This window comes from Alexandromys fortis, unplaced genomic scaffold, assembly GCF_014885135.2.
Source record: "Alexandromys fortis isolate MF-2015 unplaced genomic scaffold, M_Fortis_MF-2015_v1.1 scaffold_56, whole genome shotgun sequence".
NCBI classification, from domain to species: domain Eukaryota; kingdom Metazoa; phylum Chordata; class Mammalia; order Rodentia; family Cricetidae; genus Alexandromys; species Alexandromys fortis.
Genome location: NW_026067935.1, coordinates 5670663 through 5691851, shown reverse-complemented (window position 1 = coordinate 5691851; position 21189 = coordinate 5670663). Strand labels below are relative to the sequence as shown.

Below are 21189 nucleotides of genomic sequence, written 5' to 3'. Positions count from 1 at the left end.
CCCTGAGCCAGCTCTGACTACAAGCACACCTTGGGCAGCCTGGCCACCAGGACAGAGCATTAGAGGCAGGTCCTTGTCCTGCCTCTTTGTGGGAAGGAAGGGGGATTAAAATTTAATCCTATTGATCCCAGGGAGCTAGGCCCTGCCATTCCTCAGGGGAAGCTGGGGAGGTAAGGCCAGCTCCAGGCCTAGCCCAGGCAGAAGAACAACAGGAGTATTATAGGTGGTACGTTCCCTGCCAAGCCCTGCTGTGCCTGGCTGTGATGCAGCCCTCAGCGAGTACAAAAGCAGGAACAGGGAGGTGTTCTTGATTAGAGAGAAAATGCAGAGAGACCTCACTTGAAGCAGGAAAGCTGAGCCAAGGGAGCAGGAAGGTAGCCTCAGGGACATGTGTCCATTTGTCCAATGGATGGCTGGAGAGAGCCACTTCTCTGATCACCTCTCCTTGAGCCAGTTCAATTTTAGTTCTTTGTCCCAGCCCCAAATCTAAACAGCTGTGCAATCTCAGGCAAGGCCCCTGCCCTCTCTGAGCCCCAGGATCTTCCTTAGCAATAAAGAACTCCTACCTACTTCCTACAGAACCCGAGGCACGAGCCTAACCTACCCAGGTCCCTCTGGCTTTGGTTCCCTACTCTCAGATACAGAGTTGGAAGCAGTCCAAAGGTCTCCAGAGAATCAGCCAATCAGAGGGCTCCAGAGGGGTAGAGACACAGGAGCATCCCTTCCGCCCACCAGGTGTCAGATGGCAGCAGCTCACTAGCAAAGCAGAGGGGACTGTGGCACAGAGGCCCAGGCTGAGAATCAAACCCAAGCATGGTTCAAATCTCATGTCTACCACATCCCAGCTGTGTGGCTCTGAACAGGTCACTCCCCACGCCCCCCTCGCCCGTCTGAGCCTACCACGCACACCTTCCTAGGACTGGCCAGGCAGCTAACTATCAGTATAAAGATATTGCTATCACCAAGTGTGTCACTGGATCTGCTGAGCATGTGGCAGGTGACAGCACATCTCTGGGACCAGCTGGTCCCTCACTCTCCTCTCGCCTGACACCTATGCTGTGCAGTGTCCTCTCCACCCATCTGCTCCTGAAGGGCATACCCGGTTCTCGTCGTAGATGATCTGGACCAGGCTGCGGTGCTTTGATTCTATGGGTGGTGGTGACACCGGCTTCTCGGGCTCGGGCGGCTTGGCGGCCTCCTCCTCCAACTGTTGCTGTGGGGAAGGGGACAGTGTGAGCGGTACAGGCCGGAAGCCGAGGCGCTGTTCCCCCCCTTGCCCGCAGCCACACACAGGAAGTCAGGCTGATCGCCATTTCCTGTGAGTCACCCAGGGACTCTGTGCCCTCCTTGGCCAGACTCCCTGGGCTGTGCATCCAGTTTGGACCAGACTTTCTGGGTCCAAATCCTGCCCTGGAGATGGAGCGGGGATGGGGGTGGGGGGAGGTGCACTCTTCCTCAATTCTCCCCTGGGCTGCAATGAGGACTAATGAGGCCACGCAGGTGGAACACTGCTGAATTTGCAAGGGGCAGCCCCTCTTACTCACTACCACCACACTGCGAGCTCCACGGCTCCAGGAGATGCTGCAGAAAGAGTAAAGCCCTCAGCCTGGAACACTACTTCTGACCCTTACAACCACGCAACCTTGGGGTGCTACATGTCTCTGAACCTTCCAGTCCTCCCTTGGGAATGAAGATACCCTAAACTTCTGAAGGCTCAAGCAGGAGGTATGAGGAGAGTGCTGGGGGAGGCAGAAAGAAGACTCGCCAGACAGAGCTTTCCATCACACCATGACCACCACCATCATGGCCACACCATGACCACCGTCATCATGGTCACACCATCATCAGTATCATGATCATCTTCATCACCATGATCAACACCATCATTGCTACCACCAATACAACTACAACCACCACCATCATCACCATCCCCATCATCACCATTATAGCCACCATTCCCACAATCGTCACCACCATTATTATCATTACCACCATGATCATAACCACTGCCACCATGGCCATCAACATCATCACCACCACCCATCACTATCACTAAGACCACCATCACCAACATCACCATTGCTACCACCATGATCACTATCATCAACATCATCATCATCGTTACTATCAAAATCATTATGGTACCACTCTCACCACTACCATCATACTTATCACCACCCTCACCCATCACTACCATCATCATCATCACCACCATCTTTATTACCATCCCAACTATCACCATCATCAGCACCTCCTCCTCCACCACCACCATCATCATCATCACCATCATCATGATCATTGCCATCACCATCACCACCACCACATCATCATCATCACCATCATCATCACCACCACCACCACCATCACCACCACCATCATCGTCACCAGCACAGGCCTGTGTCTTCGCACTGGACCTCTCCTTCATTCCCTCATACCTGCCTTCCCTTCCTGTTGCTGCTGTCAGCTTTGCCTCAAAGAGAGAAACCAAAATCAAAGAGTTCAAGGCACAGACCTCAAGCTACACAAGAGGCTCATTAATGCCTGCTGTGATGACCTATAAAAGGAGCCATGGATGCTATTGGAGCATGCTCCATTCTGCCTGTGTGCACACATAAAGCTGGCATGTTCAGTCACATAGGAGCAGAGGTTCATGGCCCCAACAGGGAGAAGATGAGGCAGGAACAGTGAGCACTGAGCCAGATGAGCCAAGCTGCTTTAGTCCTACAGTGACCCCTGGTGGTGGCTCTCACATTCTAGCCCAAAATTGAAACCAGGGAACCTAACAAGCAGGAAGTTCCTCCCCAGGAACCAGAAGAAAACACTAAGACAGCACACCTCTCAAGCCTGAGGTCAGACCTTAGTCCCATCACTCTGGGCTCCAGAGTCACTGCACCCCTCTGGCCCTCAGTGTCTCGTTCAGTGTGGCCTGGCAGGGACGCTGCAGAGTTCTCCATCGGCCTGGCATGGCTGACCTGACTGTACCAGGACCCAGCCTTACCCTGGGATTCTGAGCCACCATCTTGGGAGCCCTCACTGCCCTGCTCCCAGATTCCACTCATCTCCTCATGCAAGGAACAGCCTAAGGCTCCTTCTCCACCCTGGGCAGTTAGAGGTGCCTCTTCCAGGAAGCCTTGGTCCCCAACAGGCTCTGGACTCTGCTGGAGTTCAGGTGTGTTAGCCTGATGTGCCCAGTCCAGGGGCTTCTAGACACGTCCCCCAAAACCAGCAAACCACGTGGCTGAGGGCACCTGGGGATGTGGCCCTTGGTCCCTGCCTCCACTGGAGTCCCCCTCCCGTCCTCACTACTCACCTGCTTCTTCTTCAGCTTGGAGATCTGCTGCTCCACCATGGTGATCTCACGGTCCACGCGGTCCATGTTCTGGATCAATTCCTCCTTGGACAGCCGAGATGGAGCCAGATCCAGCTCGGGATCAGCGTGAGGCGGACTGGGGGGTGACACAGGCTCCAGCTTGCCCGCCAAGCTACGGTCCTGTAGGTGGACAGTAGCAGAGTGTGTGTGTTCACCCAAGTGACCCCGACACCTCTTTTCCAGCCATGACTTCAGGCTGTAGCACACCAACTTCCTATTCCAAGCAACCACAACTCTGTATGTGAAGGCTGCCTTCTTGTCTGGTCCTGGCCACCCTTCCCATGGCATGTTCTCTAAAGGCAAAACCGAGGAGGCTGCCGTGTCACCTGAGCAACATCAGTCTCTACCACCTCCTCCTGGTCGTATCCCTCCTATTCCCCCAAGAGAAACAAGACCAACAGTGACCCCTGGGCCCAGCTCCACACGCTCTCCACAGACGCATGAGAGTGTATGCAGGCCTGAACTGGAGCATCAGTCAGCTCTTCAGAAAGCACACCGTCACAGCACACAGGAGCACCATCACAGCACACAGGAGCACCGTCACAGCACACAGGAGCACTGTCACAGCACACAGGAGCACTGTCACAGCACACAGGAGCAGCGGAGTTGGAACCTGGGTGGGGCTCTAGGTTTGCTAAGCGAGCATCTACCACAGAACTATTACCTAAGTCATTTTTTACTTTCAATCTTTTCAAGATTTGTTTTATTTTATGAATGTTTTTCCACATGTATGTATATGTACCACATGCATGCCTAGTCCCTCTGGAGGTCAAAGGAGGGGTCGGAACCCTTGGAGCTGAGGGTATAAACAGTTGTGAGTCACAAATCCTCCTAGCTGCTGAGCCTTCTCTCCCTGCTGCCCAGGACATCCCTTAACTTGAGATCATCCTGGCTCAGCCTCTCCCACCCAGGGATGCCGGTCCTGTGCTCTTTTTCACTGTGGGAACCTTTCATCGGGGAACTCCTCCCTGAGGCTGAACTGTGTACCTCACACATGGCCCTGCACCTGGCTCCTCCACGGTTTCCTCTGTTCTCTAGCTGGAGTCAGGGACCACCCAGGCTGAACCGGATGCTCTGGGAACAAAGGGGTCAGGAAAACCGCCCAGTTCTCTTCTATATAACACTGGGCTCAGATCCCAGGCCTACTCTATAGGACTCAGCTCTGTGACCTCGGATAGTGCGTGGGTGCTGTCTGCCTCAGTGTCCTATCTGTACAATGGGGAGAGAGAGACAGCAGTAATTTCACCTCCTCAGGGAGTTGTGAGCCTTGGTGCATCCAAAATGTCAGCCCGGAGTCTGGCACAGTTACCTCTGAACAGCACAGGCAAGAAAACTGTCCCTACCCTGGCTTCCAGCAAGGCCAGCCGCACCCTGCTCCCCTCTAGGCCAAGGCAGCAGCTGTTGGCAGACATGGCCAGGCAAAGCCAGCGGCTGCTCCCCACCCCCACGCAGCTGCACTCTACGGACACAGGACGCTTTATTCCTGGGAACAACTGCAGCCTGGGCAACCAGGTGCCCCACCTACCCCCACCCCTACCACTCCTGCGACTAGAAAGGCCTGCAACTCCTATGTGTCCCCCTCCTTAGGGGTCTCCGTCTCTATTAGCTCGCTCCCATCCCAGCACTTTGCCCCTGGCCTCATGCGGCCAACTAAAACATGAGGACAGAGGGACACGGCTACACTGGAGACTCCAGGCCCTCCTCCCAACAGAATCCTCCAGAGATCTGTCTCAATATTCATCTCAAAACAGAAGGTGATGGCAAGTATGATCCTGAGCCAGTGACCACATCATCCTCTTTGCTGTTCCCCACAAGCAGAAAGGGGGGGGGGGGAAGAAACCTGAAACCATGGACCAAACTCCTTGCAGTGCAGGATGGGTTCCAAAGCCAAGCCATCGACACAAGGCTCTGTCTGACGCAGCACACTTAGAAGACGCAGCAAAACACCAGCCATGCACTTCCTGAACCTAGCCCATACCCCCCACCATGCACACACACACAGCAGGTCCCTGTCCCTGATCTAAACACTCCCACATAATAGGCCACAAGAACAAAGGCCATGGACTGTGAAACACAATCACAGAAACATCCAGAGGCGGGGAGAATCCACCCACCAAGACCGTCTACAGGGCTGGGAAAAGCCATTCGAATGACTCCTTCACAGACGTAGGGATCTTTCCAGGAGGATGACAGATGGGGTGGGGATCGACACCCTGACCAGTAGAAACTATCCCACTGCTTCCTCAACAGATGCAGACCAGTGCCCAGCATGCCAAGATACACTAAGGGCAGCTGGCAGGGCAGCCTCTAAATGTTAGGTGACTTTGCTTGTTCACCCTCCCGAGGACAGACAAGCCCTGAACTCAACAAGAAACCAGGTGGCAGTTTAGTTCTCTCCCCAGACTCTCCCCAGTCCGTCAGTCATCTGTCTGTTGTCAGTCAGAGTCTCCCCAGCCAGGCAGCCAGACTCCACCGAGTCAGTCACTCTGCCTTGTCCCATGCCTAGGCAGAAAGCTTCAAGGGAGCAGTAAGACATGTTCGGTTTCTGACATAAAGACCTGTCACAAAAGGCCTGGGAAGGGGAACCCAGGGCTGATTTCTTCCAGTTCCAACAGAGGTCTGTGGCCAGCCAAGCCAGACACAGCAGCAGGTTCCAGACCAGAGTCAGGGGAACAACAGAAGTGGTTGGAACTGCGGAGCAGGGAAGGTGGGCTTGCTCTCTGCCGGTCTTGAACCTACAGGGGGTGTGGGGTGGGATACTCAGAGTCACACGCTGTCCCTCAAGCACTCTAAGAAGCATGGACCATGGTGATGGCAACCACCTGGGCTGAGTTCAGCCTGAAGCTACCAAACCTGAATTTCATTACAGGTGCCAGAGTTTGTGCTTGTGCTGGTGTCCCAAGTCCCAACAACCCAAGGACCTTTCCAAGAAGGTTCTCAGTGACATACTGAAGTCCCCTAAAACAAAGCTCAATGAACTCCCAAACACTGGGAAGACTAAGCAGGAGGGCACTGCCAAACAGTGGGGAGCCAGACACTCCCTGCAAACCCTGCTCCTGCCTCCAGCTGGACTCCACACAAACCACGTTTGCGTTTGCGCTGAAGAGCCGTACATTCCATCCACACCCACCCAGTCCCCCTGGAGCCTGGCTCCAGCCCAGCCGGGGCCCAGGCAGGGGAGAGAGCAACAGATGGTGGGATAGAGACAGGGACACACAACCAGGCAGAGAGGCGAAGCAGAGACCCGAAAGGGGGTGTATGCTGGCTAGCTTTACGTCAACTCGATGCAAGTTATAGTCATCTAAAAAAGGACTGTTGATTGAGGAAATGCCTCCCTCCGTAAGATCGGCTGAATACGAATCTGTGGGGCATTTTCTTAATTAGTGATTGATGGGGGAGGGCCCAGCCGTTGTGGATACTGCCGTCCCTGGACTGATAGTCCTAGGTTATATGAGAAATCAGGCTGAGCAAGTCATGGGAAGCAAGCCAGTAAGCAGCACTCCTCCATGGCCTCTGTATCAGGCCCAGCCTCCATCTTCCTGTCCTGCTTGTTCTTATTCTAACCTCATGTGATGATGAAGAGCGATGTGGACCCATAAATCGAATAAACCCTTTCATCCTCAAGTGTTTCATCACAGCCACAGAAACTGTAAGACAGGGTAACAGGAACATCTGAGCCACAAGTGGCCTCACTGGGTGACTGTGAGGACAAGATCCTCAGAAGAGCCCGAGGCTAGGACTGGGACAGCTGGTGACAGCAAAGAATGACAGTTTCCCATGGATATAAAACCCAGAGCTGGTCCTGGGACTCCCACCTGCTACCCAGTCATGGAGGCCATGCACAGCCCCTTCTCCTGCCCGGGAGAGCGAGCTCAGGGGCTCTACGATGGGGAGGAAGAGCCTCTCCCCAGGAGCTGCCTACCTGAGTCCCATCCCCCAATTCTAGCTCTCAGCCTAGTTCCAAACAGGAAGACCTTGGCACGTGACAGATTCTGTAGACACTCAGTGCCAGCCTTTCATCCTTGCAGCCTTCCTGAGCATACCTTCTCCTGCTGGCCCCATACAGGACCCCGCCTAGCCTGTGGATGCTTGACTCACCCTCTTTGGGTACAAGGCAGCGAGAAAGACCTCACCCTACTGCCCCAAATGGCCACTCTCCCTCTCAAGCCTAGTCCCTAGCCGCCGCCACGCCCATAGTGGTCAGATGTCCCTCCCAGCTTCCTGGCAGCACTAAAGGACATGGAGACACCTAGACTGTCAAACACAGAACAGGAAATGGCCATCATAGTGGCACTAGTCACAGGACTCAGGATCTGTGGGGGGAGAAGGGATAGACAGAGGGTACAAGTGGGTGGACGGACAAATGGAGCAGCAATGGGGGGGGCAATATGGCAACAGAGCATGTGCGGAGGCTGGATGGTAACTGGACCGAGCAGGTGGGAGGTGGGAGGTGGACAGACAAAGGCACGGCAGAAGGGGAAGGATGGAGAGAAGGGGGCAAGCACAGGGTAAAAGGGATGGTGGGAGGGAGGGAATAACATTTGGGCAAAAGAGATGCAGGAGAACAGAAGTTGGAGCGAGCAGGTCACCACAGCACAGAGCTGGAGGACAGCCCAGTGGCCACACCTGTCCCAAGTCCAGACTCAGTATGGTCAGAAGAGTTCTGTGCCAAGGAGACGTCACAACATCCCATCAGGGGCTCCCAAACAGCTTTGGGTACCCACTGCTACCAGTCCAGCAAGCCTTTGAAGGAAACACAGGGGAACCAGGCACACAACAGCCAGTGTCAGAGTCTAGGGGTGGGGCCGGGTCAGGTTTGAGAAACCACAAAGATGAGCAGGAGGCTGGCCTGGAGAGACAATGTCAGGGCTTGGCCACATCAGACCTCTTGGCCATTTGAAAAAGAGCTGAACTTTCCTGCCTGGGAAAGGAGCTCTGGGACCCAGACAGCTCCATGCTGTCCTCACAGGACCCAGTGGTGGAGTGGGCACAAGCAGGCAGCAGGGGCAGGTGAGACAGGCCACTGCCAGTTAAGGTAAGTGATGATGCCCCAGAGCAACTTAGGCCAACACAGGCTAGACAGTGGCTAGACCTGGCGTCTGCGTGGCAGGATATGGGTGCTGGCAACAGGATGAGTGGGTAGAAGAGAAAGCGGAGAAGGGGGTTCTGGAGCAGCAGAGAGAAAGAGAGCTGCCTGAGGTAGGCGAGTGTCAGTCTGTAACTGACAGACGTCTGTCTGTACCTTCCAGGGATAGTTTGGGTGGGTAATAAGAACTACCTCAGTGAAGTGAAGCGAAGCCCATGTACATCCCCCTAAGATCCCAGGTACCTGTCTGCCTCAAGTCACCAGAAAAGGTCACAGTAACCAATCAGCGCAGGGCTGGGGGAAATGGGCCAAGAACATTCCAGAGCTCATGCCAGTGCCTTTACTCTGCTACAGAGGCTGGAGTTTGGCCCCGTCACCTGGTCCAGCCTTTAGGGGTGTGTGCAAGGCTCACAGCTGAACCCTCTATCCAGCTGGCCCGAGTCATCTACTACAGGGCCTGACTAACAGGAGCAAGAGAGGCTCAGAGAGGCCCTAAGCCCGGGGCAGCACAGCAACAGCGTGGGGACAAGAAAACAGACAGAAGACTTAGATCAAGTCCGGCCCAGAGTCACAGGCCTGTCATGGGAGCTACATGCAATGCCTGCCTGGGCTATAAAGTAAGTTCTAGACCAGCCTGATTTAGCAAGACCCTATTTAGGAAAACTAAAAACAAACAGAAAAAATAAACAGGGCTGAAGAGACAGCTTCGTGGGTAGAGTGCTGGCCTAACAGAACAACAGCGGACAGCGCCAAGCTCCACCCCCAGCACAGCCGGGTGGGTGAACACACAGGACGGGGCTGAGAGGAGGACCACGACCTCACAGAGTACGAGGCGTCTCCACAGAGACAGGGCCCACCCTGACTCTGCTCTGGGGCTCCTCAGGCCCACGTGGCTGCAGATGTAGACCCGTCTAGCCTACCTAGTACCCAAGAAGCCAGTTGGACCTGGGCGGCAGCAGTGTTGTCTGTCAGTTACCAGAGGCCCTCAACTCCAGGCCCTGACATGTCAGGTACCACCCCCCGCTCCGTCCTGTCTCATGGTCAGGAACACTAGAGTCCCCTTCCCCAGTGTTCAAACATGGGGCAGTCCTGGCTGTCCAGCCTATTATTATATGAAGCCAGGAGTTCCAAGCCACTGTGTCATACAAGAGGTTACCTACGCAGTCCAGTACCAATGGGGCAGAGATAACGTGCTACAGTGGACACGAGGCTGACTTCAGGGCAGTCAGTTCCTGGCTCTCTGCTCCACAGCTTCGCGGGCCCTCAATCCCACTTCCCAGTAACTCCGGACAGTGCTAACAGTCATAAAGGGGGTCCTGGCACGGGTCTGTGCATACTCCTGCCGGCTAGAGATACCTTTCCCAATTCTTCCCATCACCCATGCCTACTCTCCTTGCCTGACTGCAGCCCCAGCGCTCAGTCCCACTCACACTCATGCCAGAGCTGACCTCACTCCTTTTGCCCAGCCTTTCCCTGCCTCCACCCCCAGCCCCTTTCTTGCCCACAGCAGCAGTGGCAGCAGAATAGCCCATCAGTCTGGCTGGGGTGTACCTTGGTAAGGTCTTCAGTCCCACTGGGCTGCCCAGTGGCCAGCAGGGGCGATGGACGCAGCAGGGTATCGGGTAGTAGCTCCAAGCGTGGGCGCTTGCTCTCTGTGAATTCTATGTCAGGTTTGCCCAGCTCAGGCAGGAAGGTGCGAGACTCGGGGCGCAGGTGGAGCTCCTGAGACCTGTGAGAGGCCAGGGACACACATCACACAGGAGATAGAGGCTCGAGATCAAGACTCCAGGTGTCCACCTAGCCAGGTTCTCACGAGGAGCCTTGTTACTTGTTACAATATTCTGTCTTCCCTAGCAGGAGGGGACATGATTCTGATTCATGAGACCTTGTGGTAACTGCCCAGCCTGAACCACTCATTGCAGCCTCAAGTCCCCACAGACCCTCCTGAGTTGAGCTACTAAGAATGCAAAAAGATACAGGCCTGAGAAGCACTATGGGGATCGAGCAAAGAACAACACACCCAACTCTATTCCTTCGCAGACATCACTAGCTGATCACAGAACCTCTGCTGTTACACCTGGTCTAGCCAGCAGGTGGAGAGCTTGGAGTTTCCAGTCTCTTAACCAAGCTCCTCAACCCTGGGTCATAGCTGCCTCTTCCTCCTGCAAGTTCACAGCCCAGGCTCCTGGGAGATCACAGCCCTGTCATGGCTCTAGAATGCCATCAGGAGCACATGGTACCAGGAAGGTCTGGACCCCCACCCCCACCCCCGGCAGCTTTACCCACAAAAAGTCATCATCTACCTGAGAGACACCACACCAAGACAAGGAGCCACGGTTTCTCCTCACCTTTCACTCCCAGGCTGGAACTCAGACAGCAGTGAGGGCCGCCTCCTCTGTGGCTGGATGATGGAGCCAGGTGACAGGTGAGAGGCGTAGTCACGAGGGTGGTGTTGGTACTCGAGCAGCCCCACGTCCTGCGGAAGAAACAGAATGGTAAGCAAGTGCAGGAGCAGCAGCAGCAGCTTCCTTGCCACCCTGCACCAAGAGGCTCAGGTGCATTCCCAGCCTACATCTTTCTAGACACAACTGCCAGAGTGATGTTCCCACCATGCTGAGTCCTGTCCAGCTGCAGGGCTGAGAAACCATAATGCTCAACACTACACCTCCCCACAAGGCTTCACCAGGACCTGTGGTGCGCAGGTATTACCCTGCTGTCCAGCTGGTGCACTCAAGCCCGGGGGAGGGGGGTTAAGCATGGCCCCTCCAAGTCCACAGCTTGCAAACCCCACCTTTACCACTGCCCACAGCATTCAGTTGCTGGTTTAGAGAAAGAACCACAGAGAATGAGTCACTTATCCCAGGCCCTGCCTACGGACACAGGGCTGGGAACTGCCTAGCGAGGGACTGGTTGGCATTAAGTACCTCTTGAGACCCCAAGTATCTTTGTGGATGGGGATCCCTGTGAGAGCCAGGCTCAGGCACCCCAGGGAAGGGAGGGCTAGCCAGTGCAGACAGGGCTAGAATGATGGCCTATAAACCCAGGTCTCAGTCAAGTAGCTGTTCTAGAGCCCTGCCCACCATGGGGAAGAACAGCTGGCACACACAGTATGGGGAGGGAGGGAGAAGCTGTGCCCTCTCACTTTGAGCAGTGCCAAGATTTCACAGGTCTGGCCAGGCTTGGGTCGTCATGGTCCATGGACAAGGCCTCGACCCTGGCCTACCCTTGCAGCAAGAATGCTGGGGAGTCAACACTGTTGACAAGTTCCCCCAGCCTTGACGTCTGAACTCAGTGTCGGGCTCCCGCGGCTCACTAGCATCCTCAGTCTTAACCTGGATCCCACAGTCCCTAACTAAAGCCTTCCTACATTTTTCACAAGGGCCAAGATCACTTTATCTCTATGGGAAAATGAGAGAGGAGGACGGGGGGGGGGGGCGGGGGGAGGGACAGGGGAGAGCAACTGTGCACATCTAATTGGAAAAACAAGACAGCCTTCCAATCTGTGCTGTCTGCCTAGACACTTGGTTACATTGCATGGCAATCGATTAGTAATGTCTGACTAGGTGATAGCTACAGAGAGCATGGACTATAGATAAGTTAATTTTCCTTTATCATATTTTCTTCTCTCTCTCAAGACAGGGTTTTTCTGTTTAGCCCTAGCTGTCCTGGAACTCGCTTTTGTAGACCAGGCTGGCCTTGAACTCACAGAGACCCACCTGCCTATGCCTTCTAGGTGCTGGAATCAAAAGCCTGTGCCACCTTACCCCACCCCCCAGCCTTTTTTGTCCTTATTATTTTGTTTGCTTTAGATTTTATCTTTAATTATGTGCTATGTATATATGCACTTGAATGCAATGTCCACACAAGTCAGAGAGAACACTGGCTTTCCCTGGAGCTAAAGTTAGAAGTGATTGTGGAACTGCTGGAAGTGGATGCTTGAAACCAAGCTCAGATCATCTGAAAGAGCTGCACAGACTCTCAACTGCTGAGTGTCTATCCAGCCACTGGCTGTGTGTCTTAAAGCGGTTCTTAATCAGTGGCACCAGTCAAATGCGCTGAGGGTACAGAAGCAGCTGGGTTCCTGTTCGGGAAGAGTGAGCAACCTTAGAGACCAAACTGCAAGGGAAGGAGCTGGGGGGACCTTGCAAAAGACCCCAGAGAACTGCGGGGTCGAATCCATGGGAAGGACACGGCTACCAAGACATCCTACAAGGAGGACAAGAGGAAAGTCCCAGAGAGGACCCTGAGGGGAAGACTGTCTCAAGTTACCAGAGCCAAGCCCTCCACACTAGTGGACTGACTAAAGTGACCCCCGAGGCAGTCACAGAGGGGGAACACGGTGGGTGGTCTGATGGGCCCAGGGAGCAAGAGCAGCTCCTCCAGGTCACAGAGCAGGGAAACGGGACAGCCACAGGTGGCAGGCCCTAGTCTACCCCACAGATGATTACAGCAGGCCTGACTCAGGAGACAAGGGTCACCCCAGTCCCTGTATATTTTCACAGCAAACAGAACAAGTGGGGAGCCCCAAGAAGCACACAGTACTCCAGAACAAGTCCAGCAGAGGGAGGCCACTCCTGTGAACCCCAGATCCATAGGTCACTCCTAAACAATGCTCATTCCTACAGAGCCTCACCTCGGGGCTCTCACTCGGCCTGGAGCACTGCCTGTCCAGGAGGAGCCTAGCCTGTCCCTCCTCTTGGACATTTAACTCCATTGTCAATATCTGGCTCCCCACTTAAATATGCCCCCCTCACCTCATCTTCACTCACTATTCCCCAAGAGAACGTCAGCTCCCCAAGGCAAGAGGGTTTCTTTGCCTTCACAGCTTTGTCCCCAGGGCTTTGAAGCTGGCAGGTGACAAACCTAACCAGCATTGTTGAACAAATGAATGAATGAGAAGTTAACGAGTGAGCAAGGGAGTTAACGAAGGACTAAATAGAGGAGGATCCTAAGACAGAGCTGTGACATGTGCAGGTGGTACAGGACCCCTTGGTGTGCCCACACACCCAGGACATCAGCCCAAGCCAGCATCCAGTTCCACCATGCCCTATGTGGCACAGCAGAGTTTGTGATCAACTGGACAACAACCCACAGGTCCATCCCAAAGCAGAGTCAGCCAGCGAGGCCCAAGGCCAAGGCTAGGGACAGCCAACTTCATCAGACGTCCCTGGCACACACCTTGTCAAGCACTGACCTGCAGGTACGTGGCTCTTGCACCCCAACGCCAGCAGCATGGAGCCAGGGGTGGGAGTAACAGACTGTGGGATATGGGCAGCAAAGCCTGAGGCTTACAGGAAGCATGTTACCCCTGGATGACAGGAGGGGACTAACTCTCTGATGCTGGGGGGGGGGGGGGGGATCAGATCTACAGTCGGGGCTCCTACAGTAGCATCACACAGAGTTCAGCTCATGTCCCAAGCAAGATGTAATCTCAGAGAGAACCCCAGCATTTTATAAAGCACCTCACCTGTCTGAAGTGAGAGGACAGAGCCTCCAGGAAGAAAGGCCTACTAGTGTATGTATAAATGGCCCAGACCCAAACATTATGTTCCCCAGGCCCAAGGAGCCACAGACTGAGTTGGTCATCACACCAGGGCTGAACACAAGGCTCCTTAGAATGTTGTTTTCTCCTTTGGGGCATCAGCCTTGCTACGCCCCCATTTCTCCTGTTCTCTGGCCTCTCTTTCCCAAGACGTTAAGTGTTAAGCACAGCACAGTTTCTCATGGCTGTGCTCTACCAGCCTTTGGGCACAGAGAGGGGGAGGAATGGGTTGGGGTGGGGAGTGGAGAGGCGGCTGACTTGAGGAAGGGCCTTGGGGAAGACTTGGGAGATGAGGTGGGGAGGCTGAAAGAAGGGGCTGCAGGAAGGTTGGACTAATGGAGAAGGGGGGAAGGAATGTGGGTCAGGGGAGGGTCATGGGAAAGCTACAAAGAGACCAGGGACTCCAGATCACCGACCCCAGCCTTTGTCAAGCCAGCAGAGAGAAACTAAGAAGCCTGGATACCCACTAGAAGAGACCCTCATGGTCCCCAGGGATCAGCAGAGTTCTGCTGATGGCCCAGCAAGGGCTAGAGGCCAAAGAACAAGCATGTCCCCTGGAAAGGAGCACGTGGGCCCTACCAGGGGACAGACATGTTCCAACCTGTAGCTTTCCCATCAGGCCACACTCACCCCAGCGGGGTTAGTAACCACTAGGTCCTGCTGGTGGCATCCTGCGTCACCAATGGCCCAGCAGGAGATCAGAAGGTGCCTAGGGTCAGCTAGTGACCCTAAATGCTGGGGAAAGGTCACAAATGGGGCAAAGAGCAGGAAGGCAGGTGGGAGGGAGAGGGCTACAGCAGTTAGAAGACACCCTGAGACCGGGCATGCACGGAGAAAGTAGATGAGCAATATGAATGGAGGAGGACAAGAAGGAAGCCCCAGGCATCAGCCTGGAGGGCAGGGGGAACCCCAGGCAGGGCCTCTCCAGGAAATGGCTTGAACAGTATCAAGTTACGGTGGTAGTAGACAGCCACATGAGGGCATGCACAGGTATTCTTGTGGGTGCTCTCGTCACCCTACTTTACAGGTGACAGAACTGAGAGCCCCTAACATTAAATGGAAAATCTGGGTTCCCAGCTGACCACTGGTGATGGCTGTGAGGCAGGACCTCAAACAGCAGATGGTAACTCATGGTGGCATATAAGCTGGGGCCAAGGAGTGCGGGATCCCAACACTGCAAGGCCGCCCCTGGGTGATGGCAAGGGCTTGCCTCCCCCCCCCCCCCCCCTCTGCCAAGGCCCTGATGCTCCGAGAAAGCCGTCTGTGCACTACATGGCAGACACCCTTCACCACAGCTGCTCTACACCTAGGCCCTCAGTTCTTGGGGAGCCACTGTGCATGGCACCTTGAGGCCAGGCCCTGGGGGCTCAAGAGAAAGCATACTTGACTCACAATTAGAGATATCTCCCACACAGATACAGCTCTGTCACAGAAATGGACCACACCATCCAGGAGGAACAGACATGAGCCTAGAGACACATACACACACAAGTCAACTCCCAACCAACAGGGGCTTATACAGCCAGGAGCACGGTATGCAACAGGCATATAATAAAGGCCCACAGAGAAGACTCGAAAGCTCAGCCCCCTGCATGCTCTTCAGTAAGAGAGGGGGGAAAGGACCCTGGCAGGGGCAGACACTTGGCCTCAGCCTTACAGTCAAATAAGCACCAAGACCTTGAGGGTTAGGAAGAAGGGGGTGTGACCTCAGTCTCCCTCCTCAAAACCAACTCAGTCCCAAACCAAGCAGAAACGAGTCTGACTGGGAAAGTGGTGTATACCACAGGTGCCCCACTGCGCATGCCAACTCCACTGTCAATCAAGATACAACAAAGCGTCCACTCAGTCTAGCCCCAGCCTAGACCGTCCCACACTGGAATAAGGACTTGCTAATGTAACCCAGACTGGTCTCAAAGTCACAATCCTCCTGCCTCCACTTCCACAATGCTGAGATTACAGGCCTGCATCACTACCCCTGGCTGTCACCAGTGTCCCTACTGTGACCAAAGCAGCCTGGTTTCAGAAGATGCGTGAGAGCAGCAGAAGTGGTACTGGGCAGACGTGCCCCTTACCGTGTGGGACCGGGCTATCTGCACCGGGTAGGAGATGCCATGGGGCGGATAGCGGGGTTCAGCAGCCCGCCATGTCTGTGCCACAGGCTGTGTCGATCCTGACATGGTGGTGGGGTCCAGGTAGCCTCTGAAGCTCAATACACTCTTGACCACAGCTAGGACTAAGGACTGGTCTCGGTCATCTGATGGCAGGCGACCTGGTCACAGGTGCCTGTGGAGAAAAGAGAAAACAAGTTGAGCCTGAGGCAGCTGGTCCACAGCCACAGAGGCCTAGTCCTTTCTCCTGCCTGAGCCTCTCCCCACTGACAGCCCAAAGCCACAATGCCTTGCCTACCTTCCTTTCACAAGCCATAACCCCACTAGCCGGGGCCTCGACCAGCAGACTTGGGGACCTCCATTGTGGACAACATACCCACAGCCATCCGATGGCTCCCACACCCACCTCCGTCAGCCAGCTCACTCCACAGCTGGGACTTTCCAGGTCTCCAGGGCAAAGTTCTCCAAAAGCCCCTGGCAACTCCAGCTCACAGCTGCTGGGCCTGTCCCTGGATCGTGCGCTAGCAGCGCAGTACACACCAATGACCTACCATGGGTCACAGGGTGACCCAGGCAAAGCCTGTCTGCCCTGTCGACCTCAGCCAGAGACTGCTGTGTAATGCGGACAGAACATACATGTGGTTGACCCGGTGCCACTAGGAGTCAGGGAACTGGATGCTGAGGATCACAGCAGGGACATCCGGGACCAGACACAGGCGTCCGGGACAGGAGGGCACCAAACAGGTCCAGGATGCATAAATGCCACCTTCCAGGCCAGAGTCTCCAAGGCTAATAGAGGAAAAGCTCTGAGAATATCCCAGTGGTCTCAAGGATGGGAACCTGGAGGCTGCAAGAGCCAAGAGTGTGGGAAGACTGAGCCCCTCCCACGGTCCTTCCCTTCCCTACCTGTCCCTCAGGCAAAACTCCCTTCCTTTTCACACTGCACCCCAGAGCAAGGCTGGGGCTTGGACAAGGGGTCAAGGACAAAGAGACTGACCAGTTCCCTATAATTTCATCCTGACCCTTCCTCATAACTGCCCTCCAAGCAGCAGATGGCCGACATCAACCAGTGAAAGGTCTCATGTAGAGAAACGAAGCAGGGAAGGTGAAGATGGCAGGTCCAAAAGACACAAGCCTCCAGTCTGGAGGTCCTGACTACATACCAACCATGTAGGTCGGACCCAACCTACCAGTGTGAACTTCACATTCAAACCCTGACTCCTAGAAGGGTCATGTGACCCAGACATGCCAATCAGACTGTTGGGGAGGGAGGCAGCGGCTGGCACCTGAGGACCCAATGGAACGTCATCCCTGAGCTCCCCGAGCGGGAATTGCTTTACTCAGAGGCCCTGGCTGACTCTGTCACCTGCTATCAAGAACTCCGACTCACACAGACTACCTACCACCAAAATGAGACGTGTCACACGACACTGAAGAACAGAAGAGCAGTGAACATGGCAGCTGTACTGTGCCTTAGGCAAGATGCTGCCTTGGGAGGGGCGGGGCAAACAAGTCTACACCACACCTCCACCAGTGCAACCCCACCCTGAGGCTGACCTCCGTCCTGTGTCACACAGACACCATGAAAGGCCTCAAAACCGCTATTTGATTTGGGGATACGCAGGAAGGCTGGGAGGTGGAAATGACCCTCAATGTCTATTTTCTTTGCCTGTGGAAATATAGGCACGGAGCCCACAGGCTCTAGAGGCTGAGAGAATGTCTCTCTAGGCCACCTCTGGGGAACCTCATGCCTCAGCCTGGCTTGGCTGGCTTCCACCCCAAAATTCATAGGGCATCCACTGAGAACACGGGAGCTGCATCATCCAGCGTCATCCGGCCAACCCCTTTCCAGTGTCCCCACATAAAGGGCAGCCCCAAAGCCAGAGACAGTAGGGACCCCATCCCATGAGTTTATCTGACCCACACTTCACCTCTTTTACTCTCAGCCTCGTTTGTAGCCAGATTGGAAAACAAACACAAATTAGGAAGACAATTTGGCAGGTTCTCAAATCCTGAAATACAGAATTACTGAGGACCTGCAACCCCGCTTCCAGGCACCCGAAGAACTGACAGAGTCAGACAGACACATGCATGTTTAGAACAAACCCGTTCTCAACAATCACAAGACAGAAACGCTCACCAGCATGGCCTGCCCATTCGGTGCAAGCGCTATTTAGCCAAAAAATAAAATCAAAATAAAATAAATAGACCGGGAATACTGACATAGAGCACACCAGACGACTGCAGGGTGTTAACATTCAGTAAAGAGCCAGACACATAAAACTAAATACAGTGTGTGACCAAGTCACACAAATGTCCACAGAGGCACAGCGCAGGTCAGAAAGGAAAAGGGTGGGTACCCAGGTCCCAAACGGGTTCCAAACAGGCTTTGGAACAGTCCTGAGAGGAAGGAAGCAGAGTGTCCATCCAGGTGGGGCGCAGCATCACCACAGCAGGAGCCCAGAGGGGAGACTAGAAGTTGTGTATCTGAGAAGGCCACTGAATTAGATGGAGGGAGGTCACTCAAGGCCCCACAGAGAGATTCTGTTTCAGAAGCAATGGGGAGCCCCCGACAGGGCTGAGGGACAGCACAGCGTCAGTGTTTTGTCATGGGTAACACAGCTGTCAAGCCACTATAAACGTCCAAGCTAGAGACAGACTGTGGGATGGGGCGGCAGCGACAGGGAAGGGAAGTGAGCAGATGGCACAGCATCGGGCAGGAGGCAGACAGAAGCCTTACAAGCTTGCAACAGGGAAGGGACATCTTCACACACCTCATGGCGGAGTGGCTGCAGCCCGAGGACAGCAGGTTCCTGGCGGCACAGCCTGCCAGGAGGAACCTGTCTAGGCAGTGCCAAGGGAGGAGCTTGGAGGGCAACAGGCTCTCAGTAAGGCAATCTCAACAGAGCAGCTTCTGTAGAACAAACAATGTCACCCTACAAGGGCAGGGACTGGCTGAACCAGGGGTGTGCGCCACTACAATCAAAGCCTATGGCAGAGACATCCTCCAAGGCCAACCCTGGGCAGCACCCACCTTAGGTGACATGTATGCCCACATCCCTTGCCCACTTCTTTCTCCTCACGGTGCTGGCTGGCTGGCATAACCGGTGCTCAGCAAAGGACTGTGCCCAGCAGAGGTGGGCCAACTCCAGTTTTGTAAGGGCCCACCTTTGTTCCCACCCCAAGGCAGCAACCTCCCTATAGGACTGCAGGCAGGTATGTGGCACTTGGGGACACAGCCTGTCAGCGGCCTGGCTCAGACATGGAGATGGAACAATGCGGAACAGCAGGACAGCAGAGAGAGGCTCATAGGACGCTGTGTGTGGCACCAGCCTGCTGCTTCCTGCTAACAGACAGCATACAATGACACCAAACTTACAGCAGGACAGGTGGTGACAGGGGCTCCCCAGAATTGGAATGTGTGTGGCAGGCAGAGGCCAGGGCTCACATCCACCACAGGAGCCAGAGTCTTTGGGTAGGTGACAGGTTCTCTTGGCAGGGGACCCCAGGAGGACATGGTATAGCCCAGTTTCCACAGACGCCAAGAGCCTTGTGGGCAGGAACCACAATGGCCATCCACCTGTCAGATTTGCCTCCATGCTCCCGTGTTTCTGTGGGAGCCAGAGGCCCCCAGGCCACACCACACTGCCACATGAGGAGTGTGACTTCCAGCGATGCCTTCTATGGGGGTTTCTGAGGCTCCTGATCAAACCTAGTCAAACCTGGTGCAACTTTAAAGGCTCTGACCCCATGCCCCACCTCCTCCCGCCACACAGGACTCTTCCTCTCCAACTCCAGCCCCAGCCGGGATCAAGCGCATAGCCAAAGCAATGGAGAAGGAAGGCCAAAGCACAGTCTCTTGGTCACTAAGTAGAAATGATGCCAAGAAAAGCCGCCCAATCCTAGACAGTTTCCCTTTCGACAGAACCACATAAACTACTGGCTAGAACAGGTTCTGACACCAACTCCACCCTTTATGCTGCTGTGCAACCTTGAACTGGGTAAAGACTTCTCTGTGCTTAGCTGGGAGGCTTCGCGGACAAGCTATCTATGAAGAGGTACAGGCCCATCTTTACCTCTAGAAACGCACTGTCCACTGTCGGGGGGGGAGCCTCCAAATCCCCCCGCTTCTGTGTGGCTTCCCAGGGCCCACTTCCTACACTGTAACAGCTAGTCCCCATCATGGCCCCACTCATGAGTATGAATGTGGTGAAGGCTATGAGCCTGTAACCAAGCACACCTGAACCATTCAACAGATGGGGAAATCAAGGTACAGGGAGCAGCTCTCCTCTGCCCAGGATCACACAACACCCTCCGGCCTCGGCCACTTAGGCACTGAAGAAATCTAGTTAAGCAGGCCACAGATTCTGGCCCCAGCTTAGCCACACGGGTGTCCCTGGGCTGTGGCTAGCCAAGGGCTCCTGCCAAGGCAGACAGAACCACTTCTTCCTCAGGGCTTCCCTTGCACTTAGTTTGATTACTGTGCATGTCCGCACACACAGAGACCAGGGGCCAAGCTTGGGTGTCATCCCTCCTTGGGACCTGGCGTTCCCCAAGGAGCTAGACCCATCAGCCTGCCTTACTCCCCAATGCTGCGATTACAAGTACATGCTATCATGCCTGGCTTTTCTCCATGGGCTCTAGCGATAGAATTGGCAAGACAAGCACTTCACTGACTGGAGCACCTCTCCCCAGCCCTACTGAGGGCAGCCAAACCATAGCCAGTAATTCTCAGGCATGCCATTCTCAGGCCCCCACTCCAGGTCCCCAGCCACTCTGGGTAGCCTCGGGTTGCTATCGGCCCTCTCCTCCATCTGGCCATGGCGGTGGCCACTTTGCCCACAGAGAAGAATCGGACAATGGGCTGGGGTATAGATGTGGCGGGGTGGGGTGGGGGCTGGGTAGCGACACTAGCTGAGGGGCTCCAACAGTCTGCCTACTCTAAGTTCTGGTACAGTGACTGCCAGGGAAGCAGGTCACTAGACAGAACCACTTGAGACATAGGCCTGTCTCTCAGCAGGGACACAGCCTGAGACCCAGGTCCTTATGCACAACAGACTCCAAAGGGACACAGAAGCAGGTG

The 21189-nt window shown here is 54.8% G+C and overlaps 1 protein-coding gene across 27 annotated transcripts in view; it reads right to left on the bottom strand.

Annotated features, from left to right (window-relative positions):
• The window catches only part of Ncor2 (nuclear receptor corepressor 2), a 155914-nt gene that overhangs the window by 87783 nt on the left and 46942 nt on the right, over positions 1 to 21189 (bottom strand). For all 27 annotated transcript variants that reach the window (XM_050146243.1, XM_050146246.1, XM_050146255.1 and 24 more), the window contains 5 exons: positions 16071 to 16281; positions 10805 to 10932; positions 10008 to 10185; positions 3311 to 3490; positions 1100 to 1213 (listed from right to left, as the gene is read on the bottom strand). In XM_050146243.1, the coding sequence (XP_050002200.1) occupies positions 1100 to 1213; positions 3311 to 3490; positions 10008 to 10185; positions 10805 to 10932; positions 16071 to 16175 (705 nt within the window). In that variant the 5' untranslated portion in view covers positions 16176 to 16281. The remainder of the gene's footprint in view (positions 1 to 1099; positions 1214 to 3310; positions 3491 to 10007; positions 10186 to 10804; positions 10933 to 16070; positions 16282 to 21189) is intronic.